This window comes from Mus caroli, unplaced genomic scaffold, assembly GCF_978045245.1.
Source record: "Mus caroli unplaced genomic scaffold, Mus_caroli_1 scaffold_4, whole genome shotgun sequence".
Classification (NCBI taxonomy): domain Eukaryota; kingdom Metazoa; phylum Chordata; class Mammalia; order Rodentia; family Muridae; genus Mus; species Mus caroli.
In genome coordinates, this window is record NW_028227259.1 from 952194 (window position 1) to 965056 (window position 12863).

The 12863-nt window shown below is 38.6% G+C and overlaps 1 protein-coding gene across 5 annotated transcripts in view; it reads left to right on the plus strand.

Moving 5' to 3' along the window:
- Krit1 (KRIT1 ankyrin repeat containing) overlaps positions 1-7697 on the plus strand; it is a 40333-nt gene extending 32636 nt beyond the window's left edge. For 2 of the 5 annotated variants that reach the window (XM_085836402.1, XM_029477842.2), the window contains 2 exons: positions 3078-3194; positions 7208-7692. In XM_085836402.1, the coding sequence (XP_085692528.1) occupies positions 3078-3194; positions 7208-7276 (186 nt within the window). In that variant the 3' untranslated portion in view covers positions 7277-7692. Of the gene's footprint in view, positions 1-3077; positions 3195-7207 lie in introns of all 5 variants that reach the window. The other 3 variants (XM_085836403.1, XM_029477843.2, XM_021161997.3) reach the window with 3 other exon arrangements.
- Positions 7698-12863: the final 5166 nt, after the last annotated feature.

Below are 12863 nucleotides of genomic sequence, written 5' to 3' on the forward strand. Positions count from 1 at the left end.
TCGTGTCATATTGTGGAGTCTTTGTTTTGTTTTAAGTTTTATGTTTTGGGTATGGGTGATTTACCTGTGTGTAAGTCTGTGTACCTCATGTGTACCTGGTCCTCAAGGAGATCAGAAGAGAGTGCTGGATCCCCTGAGCTAGAATTACAGACAGCTGTGATGTGAGCTGCCATGTGGTTGCTGGGTATAGAACCTGGGTCCTCTGGAAGATCAATCAGTGCTCTTATCCACTGAGCCACCTCTTCAGCTCTGGAGTTTCTTCTTAGAGTAACCTGATTACATATAGTCATCCATGTAAACTTGCCATCAGCCTTTTAGTCAACATTTATCTTACAGTGCTGCTAACATGTGGGAGGATCTAGAGAATACAATACAAACAAAGGGCAGAATAACAGATTTTCATACTTGACATAGAGTTTGATTTCTTGAAATTCCTTACTGCTTGCTTCTGGGTATTGCTTATTTCTGTTAAAACTGGTTTATAAACACATAGACTACTGCTGTGTGGTTTGTGGCCATTTTTCTATTTCTGTGAACTAAGCTTGTTTAAAAGAAATGAAAAGCTGGCCACTATAGTGCCTGTTGGTAACCCCAGTGCTCAGTGAGTAAGAACAAGTGGATCCCTGAAGCTCGGGGCTCTGCAGTCTAGTAAAAGAGCTTACAGGTTCAGTGGGAGGAGACCCTATGTTAAAAGATAAGGCAACCGGAGTCTGAGGAAGCGACTCAGCACTGACTTCTGGACTCCATGTGCATTCAGAGCCACACACCTACAAAAAGAAAGAAGAGAAAAGAAAATGAGAAAAATGCATTGTTTGCAGATGTTTTTTGTCTGCTAATTGTGTACCTGTGTTCACAGACCCCTCCTGGTAGAACTGGATGATAGTGCTGTGAATATGACACCACTGGTTCTCTGAGCTTGTAGGGTTTGGCTTTTGGTAGCATTTCAAGTTTGAATAACAGTAAAATGTTTTATAAAGCATTCCAATGATGGACTGATGAATTAGCAATCTAATGCAACATTTTATATTTTAATAATATTCTGATGCAGGAGTTGGATAATTGAAAATTCAGGCAAAAGAATTAGTTATTAGTTGACAGACTTCTTTTTCAGAATAAGATACTCAATTTCTAAGTAGAGGGCTAGAGAGATGGCTCAGGTTAAGAGCACTTACTGTTCTTGCAGAAGACACACACACACAAATAAAAAATAAATCTTAAAAATAAGTGAACAGATAAAAATATAACTGGCAGTGTTATCCTTAGGTATACAAAAAGGTGATTGAGCCAAAGAGGAAGCATGTTTTTGCTCCTAAGCTACCTTTGAAAGATCTAAGATGATTGTATTTTTTTAGTCATCATGTCCTTTAGAAATGGATTCTCTGGAGAAACTAGAACTAGCAGCATTTTTGGGTTTTTTTTTTTTTTAATGTCAATTATCTTCTGTCTTCTTTCTCTTTGAAGTCGTGGAAGCAGTCCATCAGAAAATACAGTTCATCAGAGACTGGTCTGTTCTACTCATATAAAATGAACTGTGTTGTTACTCAGTGTTTCCGGTGTGGTGAACAATGTTTGTTCCCGTGTCGTTGATTTTATTAAATAGCAGTATTCATCCATGCAGAATTGAGTTTGTGCACACATGCCGTTCTGCAGAGCACATTGTTTTCATCACTGCTGCCATGTCTTCTCACTCTGCTGCCTTCCCTTTTGCTGTTTCCAGCTAACCCTTTCATTTATGACTTCTTCATTCATTTTACTCTTGTTTCTTAGCTTCTTGACAATTGTAGGTTTTGCCGTTTTACAATGGCAGCTTTTTCCTTCTGGAGAAGTCTGATAACATCAAAAGACCATGTGGACCCTTGTCTTGGGTCTTAAGAATCCTTTCTTCATTGCATGTAGTTCTCTAACAGCACATTTTATTTTAAGGTATGGGGTCAGTTGTATTTTTATTGGAAATCTGATCTCCATAAAATTGAGACTTGCTACCTGAACCTGTTTTCTCCTTTTCCTTTCTTTTTCTTTTCTTTTCTTTTTTTTTTTTTTTTAGACTTATAAAAGGGCTTATTTTTAGCTTTAATTTAAAAAATAATTCAGGTGATTAGGTGTACTAATTTTAATTTTCTACTGTGCTTTCATTGGTTTCAGTCTATACCTTACTAAATAGCCATTTTCACATATCTTACAAAGTTGGATTTTACAACACATATATTTATACAGATATCATACATATATGAATGATATATGATATGCATAAAGGATATACATATATATGATATATACATATACCTACATATGATGAAAGAATATCGTACTATACTTCATATATCTAAGTTCTACATGTCAACAAAAACAGGCTTTTAGAAATAAGAAAAAAATGTGTTGAATGCCTACGTAAGTATAGCACTTTTAGTAAAGTTATAGCTTACCCTAACATTGTTTCTTAAATATTTCTATGGAATTTAAAAAGAATATATTTCTAATATTTGTTTTTCTTATTTCTACAATAAATAATACCAAATCAGTGCACTTATATTCAGTGTAATGAAATTGCTGAGGTCATCCTAGAAGTCCCACTGTAATTTTCAGAATTAAAAGTACTGTATATATATTCATGAAAGGTACTGAATATATTAATTTTTAACCTGCATAAAATAAGAGCTTGTTTGACTATGCTCCAAGTCACTGAGAATGGGCGTCTATAAGAATGTTTGTTAGTTTGATACAAGCACTGTTATTGTTCATGGTAGTCTCTGGAGTTGGCCTTGTGGGTCCTTCAGGCTCTGTGAAGTTGGTGTGGGTTCTGTAAAGAGACTTTAAGAAAATGATATCCAGAACAGTTACATTTAATGATAATTATAAACACGTAAGTGATAGTGTTGTTGCATTTCTCGTTTAGGACGATTGTTAGCATTCTGAGACAAGAGTCTCATATAGCTGGTCTCTTAACTGTTAGTCCAGGATAACCCTGAATTTCTGACCTTCAGCTTCTACCTCCCAAGAAGTAGGATTTAACAAGGCATGCCTGAGTAAATGTTACCGTTAGCTCTATTTTAGCATAATAATTTCTAATTCTGTTGCAGGCATTACTCATCAGTCTTAAGTATTGTTGCTTTACGTGGCAGCTGGGAGACGCTGGTACTTGTTTTCAAATCCATAGTATGGAAAATAAAATGAGCTTTATCGTACACACAAAACAGGCAAGTATTAATAAATTAGTTTGACTAATAATAGTAAACTATAGTTTTACTAAAGTTCTTTTTTTTTTAATACTTAATTCATTTAACTTCCCTGGAAACCTTTAGTATTAGATGAAAATGGGATTCCCTTCTTAATTAAAGGAGCCAGAAACTTGACAAACTAATATATTTCTGTTTTAAAGCAGTTAAGCTCTTCCTTACACCATTTCCTGTAATTCTGACTAGTTATTCCCTGTCTTCTTCTTCAAGCTCTCCCCTTTCTTGACCAGTATACTATCTGAACCATACTCTGGGTGCCATTTCTTAACCATCGTCAAGATCTACGTAAATTCTTCCCCTATTCCCAATTTACTTTTCTTTTTTAAAAATGTTTTTAATTGAAGGATAATTATATCACTTTCCACCTTTCCTATCCTCCCTCCAGTATCTTCCACGTACCCTTCCTCCAGGCCCTCCCACCCCACCCCAAGTTGATATCCTCTTTTTCTTTATTATTGTTACATATATGTGTGTATGTATGTACACACGTGTACATGTACACAAATATAAATACAACCTGCTGAGTCCATTTTTGTTGCTTGTGTGTTTATGGTTTCTGGGCTAACTACCCTGCATTGAACAACCAAAAAGGGGGCTCGTTCTTGAGAGAGTCTCATTCTTCATCCAGCAGTCATTAGTTTGCTATAGTAGTTCTTTATCTAGGAGTGGGATCTTTGTAAAATTGCTCCCTTCCATTGTAACATGTCTATATTTATATTGCCATTGTTCCAGTATTACTTATCCAGCTATTTCTAGGAGAAACTGTTTCACAATGGATTGTCAGAGTCTGGTATTTTGGCTTTGTGATCTTCCATCTTCTCTTGTGCAGTGGTCCCTGATCTAGGAGCCATAGTGTAGACATATTAGTTGGTACTTGGTTTCCCATGCTCCATTGGTCTCTCCCTTGTGTCCAGTTAAAGTTTTCTGTGATGCTCTCCATCTGCTGTGAGGAAAGGCTTCTTTCGTGAGGGGCGGCTTTACACTTATCTGTTGGTATAAGGATAAGATTCAGAATGTAATAAGGAATTATACTTGTCTGGCAAAGTGGATGGTCTAAGGTCCATGATTTCACTAGTTAAGGGAAATTGGCTAGGTACTAGGCGTGATTTCCTGCTTGTGCCTTAGGTCCAGTTAGATAGTTGTTGATCATCACTGACATGTAAATGCTCTTTACTGCTCCTTTATGCATATCTTGCCATACTGGTAATTGTCATGGCTCATAGGTGTCATGCAGCTGGATAGGACTGCTTAATTGCTTCCTTTGCAGCTTTCATAGTATTTTCTGAAACTTTGAAAGCTAGACCGCACGGAAGAGGCTTTCAGGTCAGATCCATCTCAAAATATCCAACTTCTGTGTCCTAAGTGAGCAGTGTCTTTATCAGGAGGGGACTACTTCCAGCCTCAACCCAGAGAGAAAACCAAGGACTGTATCAGTAGTCTATATGTGTTTGGGGAGTCACCTGTACTCCCTGTCCAACCATTGTAGGAGGTTTCTCATTCCTAGTACTAGAGTCCTTTTTAATTTATGTCTTGTGGGAAGCTGTGTGTGTGGGTGTGTGTGTGTGCACGCGCATATGTATATATGTACATACACATACATGTTTTGTGTATGATTTTAGGTAAATATAAAATATGATTCCTTTATCTTACCCCTTCCTCTGTCCTTCTGTGTTGACCTCCCTCTATCCTCCTCTGTCCCTTCTGATTAGTTTTTGTTCGAAGTTGATTTTCTCAGATATTAGGATAGCAGTACCTGCTTGCTCCTTTATCCCATTTTTTGCTTGGAATATTTTTTTCTCTCCTTTTACTTTAAGGTCATCTCTATCTTTAATGCTAAAATGAATTTCTTCTAAACAACACATAGATGGATTGTTTCTTAATCCAAGCTTGTCTGTTTCTTTTGATTGGTGACTTGAGGCCAATAATATTAAGTTATTATTGAAAGGTGTATGTATATTTTAGTCACCTTGATCTTTTTTGCTGGTTTGTGTTCTTAGTTGTATTTTGTCTCTCCTCAATCTCACCCTGCCCCTCAAGGTCTCTTGGCTTTATTATTCCTCTCTTTAGTTCAAAGCATTGCTTCCAATATTTTGCTTAGTGTTTTTGTTGTAGTTGGGTATGAATTTTTATAGGCTGTTTGGATCGTGGACGTTTTTCTTTCTCTGTCAGCTATGGTAGATAGTTTTGCTGGTTACATGCGTCTGTCAGCTATGGTAGATAGTTTTGCTGGTTACAGGAGTCTGTCAGCCATGGTAGATAGTTTTGCTGGTTACAATAGTCTGCCAGCTATGGTAGATAGTTTTGCTGGTAAAAGTAGTCTAGTTTTGCAATGGTGCTCTGTCTTTTAGAACTTGGAGTGCATTCCTCTAGGCTTTTATGGCTTTCTGAGTTTCCATTGAGAAATCAGGTATTATTCTGATAGGTTTTCCTATGTATGTGACTTGTGGAGAGTTGTTGTTCTCTCTTTTGTTATGTATACTCAGTGTTTTAATTGTGATATACTTTTGGATGCTTCTTTTTTGGTCTTACTTCTTTGGTGTTCTGTGTCCATCTTGTATCTGTTGATGTGTCTTTGGTTTGGGCAGGTTTCCATGTATCATTTTGTTAAAGATCTGGTTTATGTCATTGAATGCCCTAGGATTCTTTTCCCTCTTCTGTGCCTGTAATTCAAAGATTTTATCTTTCACTAGTATCCCACATTTCTTGTATGTTTCTTTTCTATGCTTTTTTAGTTTTTTAATTTTTTTTCATTTATATAGTCTAGATCTTTTTATGTTCTAGTCCAGGTATCTGTCATCTGCTTGACTCAGATTGATTCTACTTGTTAAACTTTACCTGAGTTTTCTCATTGGCATTTTAAGTTTTTCAATTACCTCTTCATTTCAGCTTGTGTTTCTCTTTATTCAACTTCAGTTTTCAAATCCTGAGTTATTTTTGTTATTTTTCTCAGCTGCAAATATTTTCTTGGGCAGCACTCAAGTGTTTATTGTTATCCTCTTGGAGTTCAATAAAGTATTTGTATCTTCTTTTAATTCCTTGAATTTTTTGCTAATGTTAATGATTATTCTTTTAGTCTTATGTCCTGAGGTTCATCTAGGTAGTTCTCATTACAAAATACTTCTGTAGGACTGGTGGGTTTGATGGGAGACATGCTGTTTTGTCCAATCATGCTGCCTTTGTTTTTGCCATTTGACCTGGGCATGTGGACTCTTGTGTTATCTGTGTGCCTGATGTGATAATATGGCTTTCCTTAGGTTGAGCCATGAGGCAGATATGTGATCTAAAGTAGGCCAAGTAAGCTGGTGGGTAAACTATTTAACTGAACCAGAGAAAGATGGCTCTGAACCTACAGGGCTGAGGTCAGGCAAAGGGAGTTCTTTTTTTCTATTTATTTATTTTTAATTGGATATTTTCTTTATTTACATTTCAAATGTTATCCTCTTCCCCCCCCCCATTCCAAAACCCCCATCCCATCCCTCTTCCCCCTGCTTCTATGAGGGTGTTTACCCACCCACCCACCTACTCCTGCCCTGGCATTCTCCTACACTGGGGCATCAAGCCTTCACAGGATCAAGGGCTTCTCCCATTGATGCCTGACAAAGCTGTCCTCTGCTACATATGTGGCTGGAGCCATGGGACCCTCTATGTGTACTCTTTGGTTGGTGGTTTAATCTCCAGGAGCTCTGGAGGGTCTGGTTGGTTGATGCTGTTTTTCTTCCTGTGGGGTTGCAAACCCCTTCAGCTCCTTCAGTTGCAAAGGGAGTTCTTAAATGAAAAGGGTTCACGCATGCAGGTCTAGAACTAAGTTTGTGGGTTTGCAGATGTGTCCAATCTGCCCAATTTCTTGACCTGCTCTCTCTTCCTAATAAAGTTACCTTTCAAATAAATAAGTATGAAAATGTCCACTACACTGTATGTCTTCTAAGCTTTTTATAGGTTTCACATTTGATGTTAATGTATGTTTTATTTTGTAGGCTGGTCTTGTGGTAAAGCTGCTAATGAAGTTAAATGGACAGCTAATGCCCTCTGAAAGAAATTCATGAAAAGAATTTGAGTACAAACCACCACATTTTGCAATGTAGATTTTTTCCATGAAAGATTTCTGAAAATATGACTTAACAAAGCATGTAGTTTCATGTAGTATGTATATGCTGTTACATATATTGTACAGAATCTGTACTCATGTTTGGTGTGTAATATACCACTTAGTTTTGTACGATATGCTCATAAGCTCTTCTAATTTTTGAGAGAAACACATAAAAATAGATCAGCAGTCTGGATTATATTAGACAAAATAGTATACTTTATAAAAAGTTATTTTTGGTAAATAGTAAAGAATTTAGTGTGGAATGTGATGAAATTAAAATATAGCTTTGATATAATTTTGTGTGTTACTTCAAATATTCTGAAAACCAACATGATTTGAATAAATAAAATGTATTTTGTACTTGAATCTATTATTTAAACCATTTCTTCTGTAATCTATAAGCCTATCTTAAGGTGTTTTTAAACCTCTTAGTTAAAGGTGTCTCTACCACAAGATGGCTTCCCTCTAAAGGTCGCTGCTGAACTCCTTGCATCGGTCCTAGTGTCTTTACACACTGATGAGTCCAGATGCTCACTCCCCGCACAGTTTTCCATCCTCTGGGTGTACCAAGGATGGCTTGGGAATAATTTCTTTTTTTTTTTTTTTTTTTTTTTTTTTTTTTTTGGTTTTTCGAGACAGGGTTTCTCTGTATAGCCCTGGCTGTCCTGGAACTCACTCTGTAGACCAGGCTGGCCTCGAACTCAGAAATCCGCCTGCCTCTGCCTCCCGAGTGCTGGGATTAAAGGCGTGCACCACCACACCCGGCTCGGGAATAATTTCTTAATTTTAAATCTCATATCTAATTAAATTAGACCACTGGCTGTCATACCAAAGCACACACACAAGCAGATAATTTTTATGTCATTTTCTACTCTTGACATTAACTTTTTATTCTAAACGATACTATGTGTAAGCCTTATTAATATTAAAATTATGTAGTTAAGTGAGGCTAACAAGGAAGCCTGTCATTCTTTGCTGTGTATGCACTTTTGATTCTGTATAACCACTTCCCAGGTAATTTGACCCATTTTAGACCTTACTGTCTGCTAGTATGCTCTTGAATCTCAACCCTGAATCTTGAGCCTCAGTCTCTCTCTGAATTCTAGATCTTACTTTCAAGTTCCTGTTGTTATAGTTCCTCTTAACATGGGCTATAAATTATTTTGTTTTCATCATATCTAGAAGCAGAATTGATTTCCCCCAATGGCGCTGTCAGATTACAATCATTTACATAGTCGTGAAGTCTCTGAGTGGGCTTCAACTTTTTTCTTGTTGCCTTCCTTCTGTTTATACGTGTGTTTATCGCATGTAATTTAATGTCTTATACGACCTTTCCCTTCCCCTTCCTAGTTGTGCTGCAGCCACCAGAGTTGAGGTCCTTGCCATTGTTTCCTTGGCTGATAGCGTGACACAGGTTCTACACTGCCTCTCTGCCTCACCATGCTGTTTATCTTATCTGATCACTGTGTATTAACACAATTAATACACTTCATGATTCATGTATTAGGGTTCTATAGAACAAAACTGATAAAAGGAAATGTAAATTACAAAGGGATTTCTAGAATAGCTTATGTGAGAAGAGTTAGGTAGTCTCGCCGTGTCTGTGAGCGTACTGGAGAGGATGAAAGCACAGCAGCTGCCTAGTCTGTGGAGCTAGATCCCTCAGCAGCCCCAAAACACCCTGGATTCCAAGAGGACTCCGAGAGCACTTCTGTTCAGGTTGAAAGGCTCAGGGAGCTGAGTTCTGATCCCAGTGAAGGATCACAGTTACAGAAGTAGCAACAGGGTAGCTTCACTCTGGTAGCTGTCAGGCAAGCAAACACTGCTTTCTATGTGGGCTTCAGTATGGAGGAAGGGCTTCTGACCTCAGCCCTTCCTGTAACCTCTCACACGGCTAATGCAGCAGACTTTCTCACTCTATACAGAATCAAATTCTAAATTTTATAATGTTGAACATATTGAATATTTTTATAAACATTAAATTTATTCTTTCATAGTTTCCTATGTATTTATTTAATACATTGTGATTACTGTCACCACCACCCTTGTCTCTCACACACTCCCATCCATCTCCCCTCCTTCCTGCAGATTTTTTTCCCATGTTCGTGTATTTTTATTTTGTTGCGTGATCCATTGATTTGAATCAGAACTGTCTGTGACCATGGGTATGGAACTATCCAGGAGACTGGTAGGCTCATCAGTGGGCTCACATGTGAAAACAATGACTCCCCCTCTTCTAGAATCTCTCAGTATCCGATAAATACTTCAGTAGGGAAGGTTGGACCCCTGACTTCTTCCCCCAATCCATGACTGGCTGTTGAAAGATTTAATCTTGTACAGGCCCTGTGCAGGTAGCCAGAGCTACTGTAAGTTCATGGTTACGGTGCTGTGCTATCCATGCCCAGATCTTATTTTGCTACTCTTGTCTCTGTCTTCCAGCTTTCACATTATTTCTACCTCTGTGGTATTCCCTGAGCCTTAAAGGTGGTGGCATAAATGTCCTACTCAGGCCTGCGGACTCTGCTGTCACTTGTTCTCAGCACCTTGGGCAGCCAAGAATCTCTTCATTCGTTACTGTTTATTGTGAAGAGAAGTTTCTCCAATGAAGGCTGAGAGCACTATTTGTCTATGTGTGTTGTTCTAGGTTGCTTCTCTGTTGTCCTGATAAAACACTGACCGAAAGCATCCTGGGAGAAGAGGGTTTATTTCAGCTTGCAGAACCTGGAAGCAGGAACTAAAGCATAGACTATATAGGAGTGTTGCTTACTGGCTTGCTCATCTAACTACTACACATAGCCCACCTGCCTAGGGATGGTACTACCATAGTGAGCTGGACCCCTCTAAGTCAATTAGCAGTGCCCCACAGACATGCCCACAGATCACTTTGAGGGAGGCAGGTCTTCATTTGAGGCTCCCTCTTGCTGAGGATTGTCAAGTTAGGAACCAAGATTAGCTATTACTTACATAAGCATATTAGGCAGTTTGATCCCAGTTCAACTTGGTCGAACAACAGGAGTTAAGTTACCGTTCCCACTAGTCTATGACCTGCCCAGCCATGAATTTTTAACTGGATTTACCATACTAAACACAGATTCCTTCCTACAGAGCAAGCTTTAAATTCAACCAGAGTGGTCTGCTGCACCACTAGTGGATTGGTATTGTCATCCATTGGGTTCATAGCGGGAAGCATCTATTGATGCTTTTCTACCTCTACACCCTGCATAGAACCTGACAGCATTATGAAAGCAAACAGCAAGAAGGAAACATCCGGCTTGGTTTCTATCTTGCAAGCAAGGTGTGTTGTCTTCACTAATAGGATCTTACCAGCAAGTTCCGGTGGACAGCTAGGAGGCATGTATTGTTTTGGGGGCCTTTGGAGCCTCCTGCCCAACAACTCCAAGGGAGACATCACACCTGGCACTAGCATTTATGTTTATTAATCAGTGACTTTTAGGAGCAGCCAAGCAGGGCATCTTATAACTTTTTTTTACTTATATTATTTGGATTGGCTTACAAAATAGGTTCCTCGTAGCCTTCTCATAATACTTTATTTTTTATTAACCCTCTTCATGCCCACCCCTTCCTCCTAACACTCTTCCCTGCTTAAACCTTTCCATTCCTATTTCTACTTTTACAGTACCTGTGATGTAACATCCGACACCCCTTCAATAGTCCCTTTCTAGTGTCCTGGCTTGTATAGGCACTCCAAGTTAAACACAGTTGAGTCTATGATCCACAAATCAGAGAGAACATTTGGCATTTGTATTTTCTGGATGTGGGTTACTTCATACAGTATAATTTGCCAGTTCCACTCATTAACCTTCAATTGGAATAATTTAACTTGTTTTACAGATGAATAGAATTCCACTGTGCATGTGTATGCATGTATGGGTGGGTAGGTGGACGGATGGATGGATCTATAGATAGATAACATTTCCATTTTCCTTCTATCTTTTGATGAACTGATCCCATTTCCTGCGTATTGTCAAGAGCAGCAATGAACAGGAATGATCACACATCTCTATAGAAGGCTAGAGAGCCCTGTGGGGTAAATGCCCAGGAGTGGGACAGCTAGCACGTGGAGATTCTACTTCGAGCTTTCCAAAGAGCCTCCACACTGATCTCTCCAGAGGCTGCACCAGTCTACACTCTCACCATCAATGAGCAATTGTTCCTCTTTCTCTTACCAAAGTTTTAATTTTCATTTGCCAAGTGACTAACTGAACCTTTTTCTTAAATTTAATTTGTTATATGTGAGGTTTTTATATACAGTCAGTGTGCATTGTAACAGTATCTATTAAAAGTCAATTAAGTTAATCTAAAATGGTAACCTAGCTACCTAGCACATTTGACATGATTGCCCAGATGGAAAGGGAAAACATTGACTTACAATAACTTGGAACCCTTTTGGATTCTGAAAATGTTCATCTATCTATGGCTGTGGAACTTGTTAAAGTGTTTAGCAGCCAATCATATTTTTTCTTTTGAGAAATCTCTCTCTGTTCAGATCTATGGCTCATTTTAATTGAGTTACTTGTTTTCTTGGTGTTTTGTTTTTTGAGTTGAATACTTAATAGCTATCGTGTTGGACATAGATCTAGCAAAGACTTGCTCTCATCTCCTAGCCTGGAGGCTACATCTTCCCTTGATTGATCACTTCCTTTGCTGTACAGAAGCTCTCACTTTTTTTTTTCCAGTCGTTGGCCATATACCCTGGGCAACCAGAGCCCCACTGAGGAAAGTCCTTATCTATAGCTATATCGTGTACAAAGCCCCTACTTTTTTCCTAGCTTCAGATTGTGGCATTCTTCAGTCAATATGAAGCTGGGTTTTTTGTGCAGGATTAGAAATGATGAAGCAGCTTCAGTCTAATGCATGTAGACATCAGTTTTCCCAACACCATTCATTGGAGATGCCGTTTTCTTTTTCAAAAATGAAGTGGCTGTAATGGTGTGACTTATGTCTGGGTCTTCTCTTTCACTGATTTAAATGCACTTTTATGCCAGTATCACACATTTTTTTTTTGTTTTGTTTTGCTTTTGTTTAGTATGGTTTTTCAAGACAGGGTTTCTCTATGTCCTAGAACTCAGACTGGCCTCGAACTCAGAGATCTTCCTTTTCCTGCTAGGATTAAAGATAGGTGTCACCATTACCTGGCACCGTGCCGTCTTCTATTAATGTGACTGCAGTGTATCCTGAAACCAGATGTGATGGTTTGAATGAGAATAGCCCCTTTGACTCATAAGTTTGAATGTTTGGTGCCCAGTTGGGAAGGATTAGGAGATAAATCCTTGTTGGAGGAGGTGTGTCAGGCCCAGTCCCCTCTCTGCCTCCTGCTGAGGAATCAGATGGAAGGTTCTCAGCTTACATGTTGTGTAAGCACATGCTAGTGGCCATGTCTGACTGCCTGGTGCTGTTTCCTACCACATCCTGTAACTGTTAGCAAGCCCCCAGTTAATGCTTTCTTTCATAAGTTGCTTTGATCATGGTATCTCTTCACTGTAATGGAACAATAACTAAGACACTGGGTATGGTAATGCCTT